Source organism: Triturus cristatus, chromosome 3_2 (assembly GCF_964204655.1).
Source record: "Triturus cristatus chromosome 3_2, aTriCri1.1, whole genome shotgun sequence".
Lineage (NCBI taxonomy): Eukaryota > Metazoa > Chordata > Amphibia > Caudata > Salamandridae > Triturus > Triturus cristatus.
The window spans coordinates 841,152,534-841,170,123 of NC_140584.1; the positions used below are offsets into that span (position 1 = coordinate 841,152,534).

At 51.5% G+C, this 17,590-nt stretch overlaps 1 protein-coding gene across 1 annotated transcript in view; it reads left to right on the forward strand.

Annotated features, from left to right (window-relative positions):
- The window catches only part of TSR1 (TSR1 ribosome maturation factor), a 184,050-nt gene that overhangs the window by 95,244 nt on the left and 71,216 nt on the right, over positions 1–17,590 (forward strand). Inside the window, exons 4-5 of the mRNA XM_085649095.1 lie at positions 2,531–2,665; positions 3,301–3,731. Of these exons, the coding sequence (XP_085505221.1) occupies positions 2,531–2,665; positions 3,301–3,731 (566 nt within the window). The remainder of the gene's footprint in view (positions 1–2,530; positions 2,666–3,300; positions 3,732–17,590) is intronic.

A 17,590-nucleotide genomic window follows, 5' to 3' on the forward strand; every position in this document is an offset into this window, starting at 1 on the left:
ATGCCAGTCCGCACTGCTGCAAGAAAACAATAAAAAACCTCACCCCCAAAAACCCAAATCAAACAAACCAAAAACCATAAGAACATACCCCCCCACCCTGCCCCCCTGCACAACGGGACTAAAACTGCCCGCATCCCCCAACATGCAGAGCGCCTGTCGCCCCCCCCCAAGAACAATTCGAGGAAACGTGTGCCGCCCCACTCCCTACATATTAACTGACCTTTCGTAAAATCCTACCCCCACCCGACCACCACACCACCAGAGCAGAAAACCCCCAGCGCAGCCCGGATAATCGGAACCCTTCAAACAGAGCCCCAATGTCACAACACATACAACAGCAGTGTCTACTCGGGAAACCGTTCTCATGAATAACTGTAAAGTCGATGAAAGGCAACTCCATAACGGTGGAAACCAGACTATCATCCCCCCATTGTTATCAATTGATGTCTTTAGTGTCAGTGTATCAAGGGGTGAGTATTACCCCCCTCCCAGGACAAACCCATCACGTTCATAACTGCAGGAGTCCCATGAGATCATCACCAGGAACGCTGCAGTGAGTTCCAACAGAGCCACACCAGCAGTACACCCTCTTACCATCATCCAGAGTTAGTGTTCCCCGGGACCTCAGAGTCCGAGTGCGACGAAGGCTGTCTCCGCTGGCGCCAATCCTCGGCCTTCTCCGCCGCCGATGGCCCCTTTTTTTCCCCTTTGTCCACAGTACGCCAGCCCTCCAACCAGTCCCAAGCATCCTCCGGGCGTGTGAAGAACCATGATTTGCCCTCGGCCTCCACACGCAGTTTGGCTGGGAACATCATTGCGTATTTAACTTCCTGGTCACGGAGAGCTCTTTTTACCTCCAGGAAGCTTCGTCTCTGTTTCTGGACTCTTTGTGTAAAATCAGGAAAGAACGTGATTTTGCTGTTCTCAACAGTGCCGTCCTTGCAGTTTAAATAATGGTGTCCCGGTCGCGGAAATTGAACACTCGGGCAAGGAGCGGACGCAGGGGTGCCCCCGGCCGAGGGCGGCCACCCGTCACCCGGTGGGCCCTTCCAATCGAAAAACACTTGGAAAGCACCAGCTCCAATCGGGCTCAAACTTCTCTGCTGGGTCGGCTGGAGCCTCGGGACCCCCGGGGACACCCCAGCACACGGGTCGGGATCACGGGGCAAGAGGAATCGGGATATTACGGGAGTGGCGCTTCAGAGCCTCGCTACTGAGCGGCCATTCACGTCGGCAGCAAGCCACGCCCCCCAATAGTTCATATTTTAGGGAATGTTAAGTAATATACAGAGGGACACGTAGGTCAATTTATGACTGTTATTTATTTTCAAAACAATAGTATTCAGGTGACAACAAGCGTGGCGCGAAAAGTGAGGGTGATAAGCCCTTCAAGTAGCAGGCCACCCCTTCCTGTTATACCATTATTGTTACACTTTGATACACGTAACTACCGGATAATACCTCAGCTGTTCGCAGGCTTGGCTCTCAATTATTCTTGCTTATCTCGTTTTCTGCTAATAATCCCGGGCGGAATTAGGAAGTATTAATCTCGTCTCCGCTTCCTCTTGATTTAATTCCTCACATACTGCGCCGGCCCTGACCGGACCCAATTCAGCTTGCTCACCTATTGTATGTCCTGAAGATGATTTCGAGTAGTTGAGATCGAAACGCCGTCGACCCCCCTTCAACAAACTCCTTACATTCTGTAAACTCTTGAGGAGTCTCCAATGTTGTTGCCAATGCGATGTTTTAGTTTTAAAATCACCCTCACTTTTCACGTCACGCTTGTGGTCACTTATCTGTGTGAGCACCTGAATACTACTGTTTTGAAAATAAATAAGTCATAAATTGACCTACATGTCCCTCTGTATATTACTTACCGCTTCCTAAAATATTAACTATTTGTCTTCAATTCTAACATAGCGTCCCCTACGAGGTAAATTTCTATTGGACCTTTTGGCCACACCAGAACCATTGTTTCCCTAAAACATTATACCACCCCAGGTTCACATAATGGGGTACCCTTGTTTCTCTTTAGTAGTACTACCTACTATGCTGTCCGCCACTCCCGGTGTGCTGTTTCTACTTGAAAAATAAACCTCCTACTGTCCACATTGTTTCCAAGATGTGCTCTCTGTAGCTCACGCACAATCTTTGAGAATTCTGAGTTAAATGTGTGCTCCTTAGACTATGCAATGTGTTAAAAATAGGCACCCAGTTTTGCCTGGGCTAGCACAGCATCTGTTCATGATGCATTCCCAGCTATTTATAGTATTTAGAAGCCATAGAACTGGTGTATTGCAGTTTTGGAAAACAAATGATTTATATAATCAGTAGACCATGGCCTTTGCATATGCTAGGTGGTGTCACATGCTTCTGTGCTCTCCTATGCTTAACCTGTTTGATCGTTCTGGATACTTGCCCTGAGCTTTTGGGCTCAGACAGGCATGTCTCTCTAAAAGAGTAACCCTGGACCTATTTCTAGTTGGAAAATGGTAACCTTTTCTTGTGTTTTGCTGTTTTTCTTTAGGAAATTTTCATACGTTGTTGGATTTGGCGAAGGTGGCCGATACTCTCCTGTTTTTAATGGATCCAAATGAAGGTTGGGACTGTTATGGAGATTACTGCCTCTCTTGCCTCTTTGCACAGGGGCTTCCTAGCTATGGTAGGTTGAATATCTCTTTGGGGGGAAGGGGCGGTGTGTGTGTGAGTTGTTACAGTAGGTGTCACTGGACAGCCTGTGTTCCCAGGAGAAAAGACCCAAGTCCTGATCGCTACCTGTAGAAAAGCACACAAAATATCCCACTTTCTCATTTTGATGTGGTGTTTCTTTAACTTGGTGGTGATGTTTTCTGTTTAGTACATCTTTGAACACCTGTGGCATTGAAGATGTCCCACTTTCCATTTCAACTTAACTGTAGAGCAGGCCACTTCTGCAAATCTCAAGTGGGATCTATTCAATGCAGCATTAGGTTGGCCAAATGACAGGTAGTATCTGTATTCTGATGCAGTGTGTTGTGGATAATGTGTGGAATAGGCCACTATAGTTGAGTTGTGGATTTATGGGATGGCAGGTAAAGGAACCAAAATAAGCTAATTTGTCATTTGAGGTAAGAATGTTGGGCAAGGAGACTATGGCAATCTTTCTCATGCAGAGCATTGAGATAATTTTAATATAAAGTGTGTGTCACAAAATACTTGATTGTTTGGATTGTTGTGCTGTAATTCATGTTACATTTGCCATAAAATGCATGTGTAGATTTAACTTCCAATTTCCATCTTGCCCTTTTTCCTCTGTAGTTCTTGCAGTTCAGGGAATTGACAGCATTCCATTAAAGAAGCGCTGTGATGTGAAGAAGACTGTTGGCAAAACCACGGAGAAGCGCTTCCCAGATGCTAAGATCTTCAGCCTGGACTCTGCGCAGGATGCAGCACTGCTACTGCGGCAGGTGGCCACTCAGAAACAGCGGCACCTTGCCTTTCGGGACCGTCGCTCTTACCTGATGGCGCAGAGAGCAGATTTCCTGCCAGTTGATGGCAGTGGTCTGGTTGGGACCCTAAAAGTATCAGGTTACATCCGTGGCCAAACCCTGAATGTGAATAGCCTTGTGCATATTGTGGGACATGGTGACTTTCAGATGTCTCAGATAGATGCCTCAGAGGACCCCTACCCTCTTAATTCTAGAGGGAGCAGAACTCGCACCAAGAAAGGAGAGGACACAGAAATGAAGGTAGGAGGCACAGCTTGCTCTCTATCCACACTATCTCCTGGAAACCACTCTTACTTTTCATGGGTCAGAATTGACTTTAAGGAAGCTGGTCCTTTTTTTACTCCTTCATGAACGATGCATTATTCTCTGATGTTTGAGGTTTTTTGCTGTACAGAAAGTGTTCTCTGCTTGGCAGAGTATCGTAGTACAGTGGAGTCTTGCATCCACTACGAAGGTATATCTGTAACCTGAAGGACAGACGTGAATCTTTTCCGTTCCACGCCTCCGAATATTATTGAGATTAGGTAATATGGTCGGTTTTCTGCTAATATAGACAATTCCGTTTATAAAGCAAAATTATTAGCATAGTTCTCATTTAATTATTCCACAAATATAAGTGTGTGCTACTTTTGCATAAGTGTGTGCTACTTTTGCATTCCTTGGAGGACTTCTCACAATGAGATTGAGACTTTAATTTATTTGAGGTAGTTGTTCAGTGGTCAGAAGATAAGTGTAGGAAAGCGCACCTTTGTGACAAGGTCACCCCCACATTTTGCCTGGTATGTGATGCAATTTTGGCAGAAGTGCACTTGGGTCCTGCTATCCAGACCCCCAGTACCAGATCTCTTTCCCTAAAACAGTACAATTGTTCCCACCATTGGCAATACCTTTGGCACCACCTGTTGGATCCCCAGTAAATGGTACCTGGGGCACAGAGACTAAAGTGGGTCCCTAAGGGCTGCCGCATGTATTGTGTCACTGTAGTTGACCCTCGGCACACTCGTGCAGACTGCCATTACAGGCTGCGTGACATGGTGCAGAGAAAAGTAAAGACCGGACATGGCACACCTCCTGTGTGCCATGCCATGCATTCAGTATAGGTAAGTCACACTCGCAGCAGGCTTTACAGTCCTTGGGGCAGGGTGCATTATACTACATGTGAGGATATATCTGCATAAGCAGATATGCTCCTGTGATGTCCATGTTGATTCTTGGACATTGCCAGTGAACAGAGAAGCCATCTTGAGCCTATGTACTGGGCAGTGGGGATTACTAGTTCTCCAGCTACATGGTGGCTTCACTGAAACTAAAGCTGTTTGGTGTCAAACATCTTGTATTTATAAGCCCACGCTGATTCCAATGATGGGTTTATTAATGTATGCACCCAGAGGGCACCTCTGAGATGCCCCTGGAAACCTACTGACTACTAGTGTACTGGCTGACTGATGTAGAACAGCCTGCAAACACAGATGGGTTTCTGACCTCTCGCGCTTTCTAAGGGCAGAAACAAAGCCAGCTCCGGTCGGAGGATGGCTAAGTAATCTGAATATCAAGGCATGAGGCTTCAAAGGCCTCTGCCTCATTTAATATACGACTGAGGCTTCCTCCCTACAGGGGAAATGCGACCCCCTACCCTGAGGCCATTTGGCACCAGGACAGGTGGTAAAGTTAGCTAGTCAGGAGGCATGTTCCCCATCAGGCTAGTTCACCTCTAAGGTGGGCTACCTGATGTGAACACAAAAGCTAGAATTCCACCATCTTGGTTTTTGGTGGAATTAGGCTCACTGGGTCAGGGTTATGTCAGTTGTCTACTACCTGCCACTCCCCTTAACGCTTCTAACTTGAGAATTTAGGAGGCACCCCTGAAGCCAGGAACTCTGATTCAACGGATCCAGAAGAAGAAGACGAAAAAGAGCAGCGAGAGAAGGAGACTGAAGACTGCTGTGGACTTTTGGCCCCAAACTCTGCCTGTCTGCACCAGTCGCAACTGTCATGACCAACTGACTCCTGCAGCTGAGCAACTGCCAAGAACCCCGGTAGACTGCCAGCCCTTCGCAAATTGCCAGTAATCTCCACTGGAGTAGAGGAGCTACTCCCCTACAGCCCACAGGAACCAAAGAAGCAGAGTCCAGTTTACTGTGCTGCCACTTATTGGCCAGTCCGAAGTAGAAGCCACCCAGGAAGAGATGCCTGTGCTCCCGAAGGTCAATCATTCAATCAGGGAATTTTAAAGCGTGCTACTCTCCAGCAAGGGTCTCGTAGCACTGGGGGGGGGGGGGGGGGGGGAGTTTGCAGCTCTGGGTCAGCCGAAAAGCCAGGTCTTGAGGCTCTTCCTGAAGGTTTGCAGGGTGGGGGAGCATATGATGTTGACTGCGAGCTCGTTCCAGGCCCTGGCTGTGATGTAGGAGAAGGCTCTTCCAACTGCTCTGAGGAAGCGCAGGGTTTCCGTTAGGGCGAGGTTGGTGGAGCGGAGGTTTATCTTGGGTACGTTGAAAGACTTTCGATGAGGTATTTGGGTCCGAGGTTGTGGAGGGATTTGTAGGTGTGGGTGAGCAGCTTGAAGGTTACACTCTTCTAGATGGGGAGCCAGTGGAGGTCTCGCAGGTGTTGGGTCATGTGCTCTCATCGTGGGGTGCTGAGGACGAGTCTGACTGTGGTGTTCTGGCCGGTCTGGAGTTTGTGTATCGGGGATTTGTTGATTCCAGCATAGAGGGCGTTTCCGTAGTCCAGTCTACTAGTTATGAGTGCGTGGGTGACGGTCTTCCTGGTGGGATCCACTTGAAGGTCTTGCGGAGGGTGTTGAAGCAGGTGGAGGAGACGGTGTTGATCTGGCAAGTCATGGTGAGGGAGGAGTCGAGAATGATGCCGAAGTTTCGGGTGTGGTCTGTGGGGGTGGGTGGGTTTCCGAGGGCAGAAGGCCACCAGGTGTTGTCCCAGGCGGTGGGGGAGGGTCCAAGGACGAGAACCTCTGTCTTCTCCGAGTTGAGTTTTAGGCAGCTGCTGCTCATCAAAACTGCAACATCCTTCATTCCTTCCTGGAAGCTGAGTCTGGTGTCTTCAGGGTTCTTAGTGAGGGAGAGGATGAGCTGGGTGTAGTCGGTGTAGGATACTATGCTGAGTCTTTGCTGTCTGACGAGGGGGTCCATGTAGATGTTGTAGATCGTAGGACTAAGTGATGATCCTTGGGGTACTCCGCAGTTCATCTCTGTGGGTTCGGAGAGGAAGGTTGGGAGTCTGATCCTTTGGGTTCTGCCGGTGAGAGAGGAGCGGATCCAGTTGAGGGGGGTTCCACCGTATGCCGGCGTCGTGGAGTCTGGCTGCGAGGGTGCGGTGGGAAACGGTGTTGAAGACTGCGGAGAGGTTTAGTTGGATGAGGGCCCTGGTCAAAGAGCGTGCGGATGTCGCCGGTGGCGGCAAGGAGGGCGGTCTCGATACTGTCGTTACTGCGGAAGCCGGACTGGGAGGAGTTGAGGATGGCGTTCTCTTCGATTAAAGGTAGTCAGCTGGGCGTTGACTATTTTCTTGGTAACTTTGGCTGCGAAGGGAAGGAGAAAGATGGGACGGTAATTTTCCAGGTCCGTCGGGTCAGCTGAGCGTTTCTTGAGGAGGGGCTTGACTTCTGCTCGCTTCCAGTCGATGGAGAAGGAGCTGGATCCGAAGCTGGCGTTGATGATGCAACGTATCTCGGGTGCTAAGGCCGCGGCGCTGTGGGAGATGTGTGCAGTGGTCTGTGGGGGCTCCAGAGTGGGTGTTCCGGATGGTCGTGGTGGTGTCTTCGTGGTGACAGGTGTCCAGGTGGTGATGGCCGGCTGACAGGTCTTCCTGTAGGGAAGGGTGGTTTCTGGAGTCTGTTCGCTGAAGTGGTCGTAAAGGGCCTTGATTTTCAGGTGGAAGTAGGTGCTGAGCTTGTCGCAGAGGTCTTGGGAGGGACTGATGTCCGTGGCTTTGCCTGGGGCGTTTGAGTTGCTGGATGATGAAGAGTTCCTTCGAGTTGCTGGAGTTGGAGAGTATTTTGTTCCAGATTAAGGTCTTTTTGGTGGATCTTATGAGTTGGTGGTATTCTGTCATGGCGTTCTTGTAGGTGGTCTGGTCTTCGGTGGTTTTTGCTGTTTCTCCATCGTTTTCGCAGGACTGTCTGGCTTCTTGGAGGTCAGAGGTAAACCAGGTGGCCTTCAGGGGACGTTGTGTGTCGGGGTTGCGGAAGGATGCGAGTTTGTCTGCACAGATGGTTATCCAGCTGTGTGGTTCCTTGGCAGCAGAGTTGGCGTTGGTTGTGGTGGGGAGAGGGGGATTGTGGACAAGGGTGGAGTTGAGGTGCTCCTCAGTGACCTTGCTCCAATTCCTTCGTGGCGGTCCCGGAGTGGGCTTGTGAGCGGTAGTGGTGTTGAAGGGGAAGTGTACGCAGTCGTGGTCTGTCTAGAGGGGCTGCAAGGTGTGGCTGAAGCGCATGTTGGTCCCTCCGGCGAAGATGGGGTCGAGGGGGTGTCTTGCCTTGTGGGTGAGGGTGGTGACGAGCTGCTTCAGTCCGAGGTTGTCAAGGTTGTCCAGGAGGGCGGTGAAGTCGGGGTTGATGTAGTTGTCGAGGTGGAAGTTCAGGTCCCCGATGAGTATGTAGTTTGTGGAGGCGATGGCATGTGGTGCAATGAGGTCGGCAATGGTGGTGGTGAAAGAAGGTGTGAGGCCCTGTTGGTCTGTAGGCGAGGGTGCTGCGAAGGGTGGTTCTAGGGATGGTCTGCAAGTGGATGTGTTCGGTGGTGGAATGGGAGTCGCTAGTGTTGGAGGTGGAATGTTGGAGCGAGCTCTTGTGTGCAATGTGGCGAGTTCTCTTCCTGGACGGTGGGGGCGGTCCTTTCTCTGGATCTTGTATCCGTCGGGGATGGTGGTGACTGTCGGGGCGGAGGAGCCATTGGTTCAGGTATCCGTGAAGAAGGCAACGTCTGGTGATAGGTGTCGAGGAAGTCCCAGATCTCTACGGCATGTCTGTTTAGGGAGCGCACATTAAGGAGGATGCACTTTATGGCTTCAGTGGTCTGGATGTGTGGCATTGGTGCTGTGGTTTGAGGGTGCTGTGAATGGTGAAGGGCCGCCATTAAATAGGGGAGGGGGGAGGGAAGCGCAGCTGGGAGGTGGGAAACGGTAGGGGGAGGGGCTGCGGGGGCAGCTGCTGCGGGGAAAAGGGCAGTGAAGGGGCACGGAGGAAAAGGATAACTGGCAAAAAAGTGAAAAGGGCACTAAACAAGAGGCAGAATACAAAAGGCACACAACAAGAAGGCAGAATACAAAGTGGCACAAAACAAGTTCAGATCTATCACTCCACCAAGTGAAAGAAAACCAGGACTGACTGAAGCCACACTGCACCAATACACGGGGAACTTGACCCCTTCCATCAACCAAAGGCTGTTTAAGTCTAGTCAGGATTCTGGGGGGTGTGGCTTAGGAGCCGAAGATGACGGACACGTGAACCCTGAGCTCCGTGCTAGCCTCGCCAATTATTGGCATTAAATAGTGATCCCGACCGGACCCGGGGCGCACAAGGGGGGCCTGCCCCTGTGAGACCATGGGGCTCCTGTTTTGCCCCCCTGAAAAGCCAGTCAGCCGCTGTGGAAGAGGAGTAGACGGGCTGGGTCGGCCCCAAGATGGCGGCTGCTGCTGGAGCGTATCTCCGTGATTAGATCGGGGACGGAGCCCTGACCCTGAAGTCGTGTCCCCGAACAGAAGCGGGATGTCACTAGCGGCATGGGAGCGGCCTGAGGCCCAGAAATTCTGCTGTGTTGCGATTGGGGTGGTTGAGCTGGCTCCGTGAGTCAGCCACCGTGCTGGTGTGCGGTGCTCCCTGTGCTGCGGCTGACGCTGGGATCCAAGAGCTGCAGTACCGTGACAGATGGTGCTGCCTGCGGGAAATCGAAGGGCGCTGCAGAGAGGCACTACAGGGTGGACGCTCGGTGAGTTTTGGGGGACCGTCGGCGTATCACAAAGACACCCGTAGACCGACGCTGGGTCCCTGGTTGGGCGTGGCGGCTTCTGAGACGGCGAAGACTGGAGGCGAGACGGAGACAGGCCGAGCTGGAGGGTGGCCCTGGGGGAAGGCCTGGGGCCCCGGTGCGCTGCCCGAACTGCATGGAAAGGAGGTGCCGGCTCCAGGGCTTGAGGGCTGGGTGACGATGCCTCCCCCTCGGATGCTGGGGAAGTCTGCTGAGAGTGCGGGCGATGGTTCTGGGGATGAGATTGCGTTATTTGCTACCCCCCACCCTCCCCCCCGCAGTGACTGAGAGTGACCCGTCCCCATTATCGTTGGCTTCGAGGAGCGAGCGGTGTGGACTGAGCTAAACACTGGCCTAGGCTGCGATTCGCAGGAGGGTGCTTGAGGCAATAGCAGACACGAAGGCGACCCTGCATCAAGACATTAGCACGGTGGCGGTAGGCCTTGGTGCGTGCCGAACATGCTAAGTTGTCAGACCGGGTGAAACAGACTGAATCGACCCAGCAGGCACTTTTTGGCCAAGTGGGTGACTTGGCCAGCAGGGTCAACCAGCTGGAGAAACTGGCGGAAAATGCAGAAGGGCGCAATCGAAGAAACAACGTGAGAGTGGTGGGCCTTCCAGAAGGAGTGGAAGGACAGGACGTGGTCAGCTATCTGGAAATCTGGCTGAAGGACGTTGTGGCGCCTCAGGGCCTCTCCTCATTCTACACTCTGGAAAGGGCTCACCGGGTGCCTGCTCGCCCGCCGGCGCCTGGCCGGCTGCCCTGTGCTGTAGTGGCCAGGCTGCTTCATTTCCGAGACAGGGATTTGTTACTCAGGAGGCTGGACCATTTCTAGTAGAGAACAGTAGAGTCACACTGTTCACAGATTACACGCTGGAAGTACAACGGCGCAGCTCTCATTCCTGGATGTTAAAAAAAAATCCTTGCGTGAAGAGGGAGTGCAATATTCGCTGATGTTCCCGGCTTGGCTCGAGATCATGCTGGATGGGACAACCCACTTTTGCGAGGACCCTAAGGCTGCCTGGGACTGGATTGAGTCATACCAAGCGCGGGGTCCTTCACAGCCTCTATCTGAACGGCGACCGAAAGAGAATGAAGTTCAAGAGGCCGAGTCTGTCCCGGATGGCGACGGAGAGAGCTGCAGCGCTGGAAGCTGTTTCCCTCCTTATGCGGTCTGTAGACTCCTCATCAGAGAAAGATTCTGAGGCCAAGTATGGCGAGGAAGAAACCGACTCGGATGCCTCCCGGACCACAGGCGGCACCTTTCCCATAGTGACGCCACAACTTTCGAATGACGTGTAGGACTGGAAGTCTTGGGGAGGGGATGGGGTTTTCCTTTTTCTCTCTCCTGCCTCTTTGTGTTATCTTCCCACCCTTTTCTGATCTACCTGGGCGGGGTTGCATCTTGAGGGCTCTCAATCTATTGCTGGATGTTGAGGTTGGCGGGGGGGGTTCCCTGGGCGGGCTCTCCTGGGTGCGGGTTGGCATGGCATAGATTTTTGGACTATTTGCTAGTTTCCTTACACTCTGCGCCCCTTGCAGGTCCTAGTGCAGTTAGCCTTGGATCTTTCCGAAATGGTGTGAGTTTCCACTATGCGACTTGTTTGTGTGTTTGGGCAGTTGACCGCTGTCCGTCCGCCCTTGGGACGGGGAGTTGTTTTGATGGGGTTTGTTGTTATATGCCAGGAGGGTGGTTTCAATTCAGATGGAGGGTGCGGAGGGATGGGGGGGGTTTGCTAACCAGTATGATGGCTGAGTCTGAGGGTAGCTTTGAAGGGATTAAGTTTATGACCTGGAATATTAGGGGCATGGGGGTCACCATCTAAGCGCTACAATGTACTGAATTATATCAGAAGACGAGGGGCACAAGTGGTACTACTGCAGGAGACCCACATTACATAGGGGTAGGTTTCCTGCCTGAGACGCAGATGGCGGGGTCAACTCTTTGCAGCTACGTACTCGGCCTTCTCCCGGGCAGCGCTGATATGGGTTTGGTCAGTGGTGCCCTTCCAGCTTACTCAAAGTGTTAGATACTGAGGGAAGGTATGTGGTGATCACAGGCACTTTGAAGGGCAGGGAGATCACATTGGGCAGTGTGTATAGCCCTAACCGAGACCAGCTCCCCTTTCTGGACCGGCTGTCTGGGTTATTGGCGGGGTTTCCCCATGAGACCTTGCTACTGGGAGGCGACTTCAATTGTGTTTATGATTTACAGTGGGATAGATCCACCCCTCCTCTGCAGGGCACCACGGTGGCTGCCACCACTAAGCGACTCAGAGCCTGGGCCATGGGTTGGGACCTACATGAGGTTTGGCGACTGCATAACATTGGATGTAGAGAATATTCCTACTATTCACATCTTTATGACCTGCACACACGCCTGGACATGTTCTTCTGTTCGGCCATTTTGTCCCCCATGATGACCGGCGCTGAATACCTCGGCAGATCCCTTTCTGACCATAACCCTCTACTCGTGGGGTTTGTCCCAGTCCTAGAGAGAGCCCCAATCCCACAATGGCGGCTGGACCAGTCGCTGCTAGAGGACGATGGGTTCCGCCAGGGTCTTTCTGAGGCCTTAACTGATTATTTTTCCGTCAATCAGGGAACCGCCAGCTCCCCGCTGGTGGAATGGGAGGCATTTAAAGTGGTGATGCGGGGGCATTGTCTGGACAAGACTGTTGGGACTCGACGACTGGTCACACAAGAACTGACAGACCTAGAGGCCCAAATGCTGGATAGGGAAACCGCGGGTACGGTCCAGAATCAAAAGAAACTATCGGAAGTGAAAAGCCTTTACAGTGCCACTTGGGACAGACTGAGAGCTCTAGATTTTAAAATGTACCAGGTCACACAGCACAAGGATGGAGGCCGGGCTGGGAGACTGCTGGCTTGGTTACTCAAACCAGACAGTAGAGGTTCACCCATAGTGAGTGTCGTGGATTTTCAGGGTCAGATTCTCTCCTCCCCGAGGGCTATCAACGAAGTGTTTAGGGAATACTACGAGTCCCTATATGGTTCACCAGGGCTGTCCCAGGGGAACCATTACAGACATACCTAGTCGAGCAACGACTGGCGCAATTAGACCAAGACTTCCGGGACCAGTTAGCCTCGCCTATTCAGTCGGGTGAGATCAGGGCAGCTATTGGGGAAATGGCTAGGGGAGAAAACACCTGGGCCAGATGGCCTCCCATATAGTACCTATATGGACATTCTGGCTCCACAGTTGGAACACATGTATGCTGCCGCGCTCCGCGACACGCTCCTACCGCCCTTGCTTCGGGAAGCGCTAGTGATCCCACTGCCCAAATCTAAAATGGCTCATCCTAGATTAACTGAATTTAGACCAATATCCATGTTAAATATGGACCTCAAAATTTTAAGTAAAACCCTGGCCCTGAGACTCCTCCCGCACATGTGCAGGCTGGTGCATATGGATCACAGTGGTTTTATCCCCTCACGTTCCACGTCCAGTAACCTTAGGAGATTATACCATGTTATGTTTCATCCGGGCCTACGAGACCACCCAAATGCAGTGGTAGTGGCGATAGATTTGGAAAAAGCCTTAGACACCTTACGCTGGGATTTTTTATTTGCGGTAATGGGCATGCTGCAGCTGGGAGATGGGTGTGGTTGCTGTGGGTCCGACTGCTCTATGGAAACCCTACGGCTCGTGTGCGAACGGGGACTACGATCTCTGCGTCTTATCCTATTTATAGGGGGACCCGGCAGAGGTGCCCTCTGTCGCTGCTGATTTTTGCCCTTGCCATGGAGCCTCTGGCGGCGGGAGTGCGGAAGGAGAGCGAGGGGTTGCGAGACAGAACATCGGGAGTTCGCCAGGTACTGGACATTCTGGACGAGTTTGCTGCTCTATCTGGCCTGCGGGTAAATGGGAAGAAAACATTTGTGTTCCCATTACACCACACTATGCCCAGTCCACTGAGACTGCCGACTACTTTGGCATGGGCACCTGTGTCTGTTAAATATTTGGGGATTCAGATTTACCATACGCAGGTAGAATTGTTCGATGGAAACCTTGAAGGCACCTTGAGGGCATTGTTATCGCAGGTGGCCTTTTGGCGCACTCTCAAGTTGCCGCTTATGACTCGGCTGTCATTGTCAAAATGATTGTTCTCCCCCACCTATTGTATTATTTTATTAATCTTCCAGTTTTGATTCCGAAATCGTGGTTTAGGACGTTGGATGGACTTCCTAGAGACCTTATATGGGATGGTAGCCGCAACAGAGTGTCGCTACTAACTCTACGCCTCCCACTTATAGATGGAGGATTAGGGGCCCCAGATTTCGAAGCGTATTACTTGGCGGCCCAACTCCAATGGGTGGCCAGATGACTAGATGTCAGAGATTTGACTACGTTCTCATCTCCCGCCGGGGCACTGTATACTAGGTTAATTCCCAGGATCCTTAACCGTCGTCAGAAGATGCAACATTTGGGGCGTTACTCTCGGTGGCGGTGAAGTGTTGGCACAGGTGTGTGGCCCGCTCACGGGAAAGATTGCTTTACGCCCGAGGCTTCTGCTCGCGGGCAGACCACCCCTCACATAGCGTCAATTGATGGGTTGGGGGGAGGCAGGAGTACAGAAGGTGGGCGACTGTTACAGAGATAAAGAGTGGCTCCCGTTGGCTGATTTTCTCGAATGCCATGAACTTCCCCGGGACAATTCTTGAACTATCACAAGCTCCGGGGGCGGTGTCGGAGCTGTGGGGTGCTGCCACAGGCGAACCGGATACTCACCCGGCCATAGAAGCGGTGATGACCTTGGGCTCCGCGGGACATCTGATACGCTGGCTTTACCTAGCCTTAAGGGAGCTGTCGCCCTGGGCTTTGCTGGGCCTGCGGGAGAGACTGGGAAGGCTGCTGACGAGACAATTGACAGAGTCCTAGCAAGCCCGAAAAAGGTCTCAAGGAATTCGGCCTTTAAGGCCCTTCAATTCAACATTCTCCATAGAACTTACCTCACTCCGCACCGGTTGAATGTGTTTTACAATAGAGATGATCAGACCTGTGCTAGGTGCTTACTGGGGAACGCAGACTTTGACCATACGTTCTGGTCTTGTCTGTTGCTCTCTAACTATTGGAGCACAAATGTAAATATGGGCAATAGAGTGTTGTCTCGCACTTTGACGTGCAGCCCTGAGGTCTGTCTCTTGGGCCTCTTTCCGAGACCCAAATCCCACAAGTTGGGGCACAGATTCGCAGACCTAGCCTTCCTCCTGGCCAAAAGGAGGATAGCACTCCACTGGAAAGCAAAGAATCCGCCTCTGGTAACCACATGGGAAGCGGTTGTTACATGTTGGGTTTCGAGCAGAAGAACGGGTACTAATCTCAGAAGACAAGATCACTTACGGCGTAAGCCGTACGTGGAGCCATGGGGTGACATTACTCGCACATGGGAGGCACGTCATGTACTAGATCAGGACCCTCAGGGCGATGGGTCTGGGACTGAAGAGTAGATGGGTGCATGGAGGCTGCCACAGACGCTTTGCCCAACCCGCTCTGTTCTATGGACTCGTTTGCCCCCCCCACACATTGTCGATAGTTCATTTCCACAGTCGAAACACGTAGACTCCTGGCATTTGCTATTTTTTTAGACGTTTTGGTTAAGTTTCCTTTAAAGTTAGCGAGAACAGATAATCTTCTGAATCTGAGTATGCTTTCTCTTTCTTTTGTTTGTTCCTACAACAACTACAGTGTATGGCCTATTGCACTCGTGGGATCAGGTGAGACTGCCCTTACTCTGCAGTCAGTGGGATCAATTAGAAGTCCCACACGGCTGGTTACTGTATTCTGTGCCTGGGTCTGAATTTGCACTCTAAATATGGTGTAGGAAATGAGTAAACATATATTGTACGGAGAGTTGGAGTGGTAAAGCAAATATCTATACGTATTGTTGATGGATATGGTCTTGGATACAAGAACCATGAAAGATACTCACTGAGACAACTGGCGGAGCGGCTCCCCGTCCTTTGGGAGAAAACATTACCTTGGCTTTGCATTTTGCTTGTATGTGCATATGTATGGTGATAACTTCTCTATGACGAAAATGCATGTTCGAGGCATATGAGCTGCAGATCACACACTTAGGATAGTAGATCGCCATCTGGTGTTGGGCTCGGATGCTTGCAGTTTGTTGTCTTCGGAAGAAGTCTTTGGTCACGAGATAGGTGACTCCTCCCTTGGACGACAGTGCGCATGGGCATCAACTCCATCGTTAGATTGTTTTTTTCCGCCATTGGGTTCGGATGCAACTTTTCCGCTCCGGTTGGAAATATCAATTCCAAGCTTTTCGAAGCGTAAAACTTCACAACAAAACATCGAAGCACCTTCATTCTCGACATCGATTACATCGGCTCAATTCCGGACGTCGACGCGGGCCACTGGGCCTATCCACGCTGTGAGGCCTACGGCTCATGGAAAGGACGCCGTTCAAAAAATGCCCCCAGTGTGGAGCAAAATTTCCGCACAGTGACCACCACAAAGTCTGCAACCTGTGCCTCTCACTGGAACACAACGAGTCCAGCTGTCCAGCCTGCGCATCCTTTCGATCCAAAAAGACCATTCGAGATCAAAGGGCTCGACGACACATCATGGCACAGATACCAGCTCCGGAACCAGTGGACATCTTTGATAAAGGCCCCGATGTCCCGGAAGAAGATTCCGAAGATCTACAAATAATTTCCGAAGCAGACGACTCTGACGACCCCATCACTCCTGGGCAATGGGTGAGTACTACTGCCCCTGCCCCAACCCCACCAAAACCAAAGGCATTGGTCAAGACTTCGCCTACTAGCCCCAGTCGAGACCGAAAACATCCTTCAGAAGCCCCGCCTCCGGGCTCGGCTCCGAAGAAACGTAAGCCTTCCGGTAGCCCGGGACCGAGCAAACCGCATGTCATTGTCCAACCGGCACCCTCGGCACCGAAGACAAAAGACCACTCTGCACCGAAATCGGCTCCAAAGCCTTCGGCCCCGAAAACACCAAGGCCAATAGACACACCGGCACCGAAGGTTCCCAAGCCCACAGATACACCTTCGGCTCCGAAACCGTCAGCTGCACCGCAGCCATCATCGGTACCGAAACCACCGGCTAAGGACTCTCATACGCCTCCTAAACCCAAGCAAGCTACCGATCAACCAAAACCTCGATCGGAACCGAAAAAATCGGTACCAAAGACTGCTCCTGAAGAACAAGAACTTTTTCATCCAGATCCAATTGACCCAAGGCAGAAAAAGATTTATATCAACCCCAAGACTAGACATGCCACCGCGGTGCCATGTAAAAAATGGACACTGGACACACCACCTGCCCCAGTTCCTGTAAAAAGGAAGGACTCTTCAACATCCCCTATTTCTCCTACCTCTCCTATACTGCCTCCTATCCCACCCCCTCTGCCTACACCACCCTTACCTATACCCTCTCCATCACATACACCACCACCACAGGATGATTATGACGACGACCTAGGGGGTGGGTGTGATCCTAATGATCCGTTCACGGATCCAGACACCTCACCACTGGATGATTGGGCATTCCCTTTACCAGACATGCCTGACCCTCAGCCATATCCCTGAAAACCATCGTCTCCTGACGATCACCTGGGGTTTGGCCATTATTAAATAGAGCAGCACTATACCACGGCGTCACAATGCACTCGGATGCACCAGAGGAAGACTTCCTATTAGACACTTTCGAACAGTCTCAAAAGTCGGTTCAAATTCTGTCCATGATTAAAGGAGTCATAAAACACGCCCGAAGTCTTTAAAGACCCAGTTCGTGCCAGGGTTCTCAACCCATGAATCTGGCCCTGAAGATCCTAATTACATCAAAGGGCAACTCCCTTTGGATTCTTTGGTCGTTTTCAATGCTCGGAAACGCGCCAACTCCCAAACCACGGGAGATACACCACCCCCAGGCAAAGAATCCAAACTATTGGAAGCATCTGGCAAAGGAGTAGCATCACAAGCTGCTAATCACTGGCGTATTCCCAACACCCAAGCCCTACTAGCACGCTATGACAGGACCCACTATGATCAATTAGAGACTCTCTTACAACATCTGCCAGACCAATATAAAACCCAGGAAAATGACCTCATTCAGG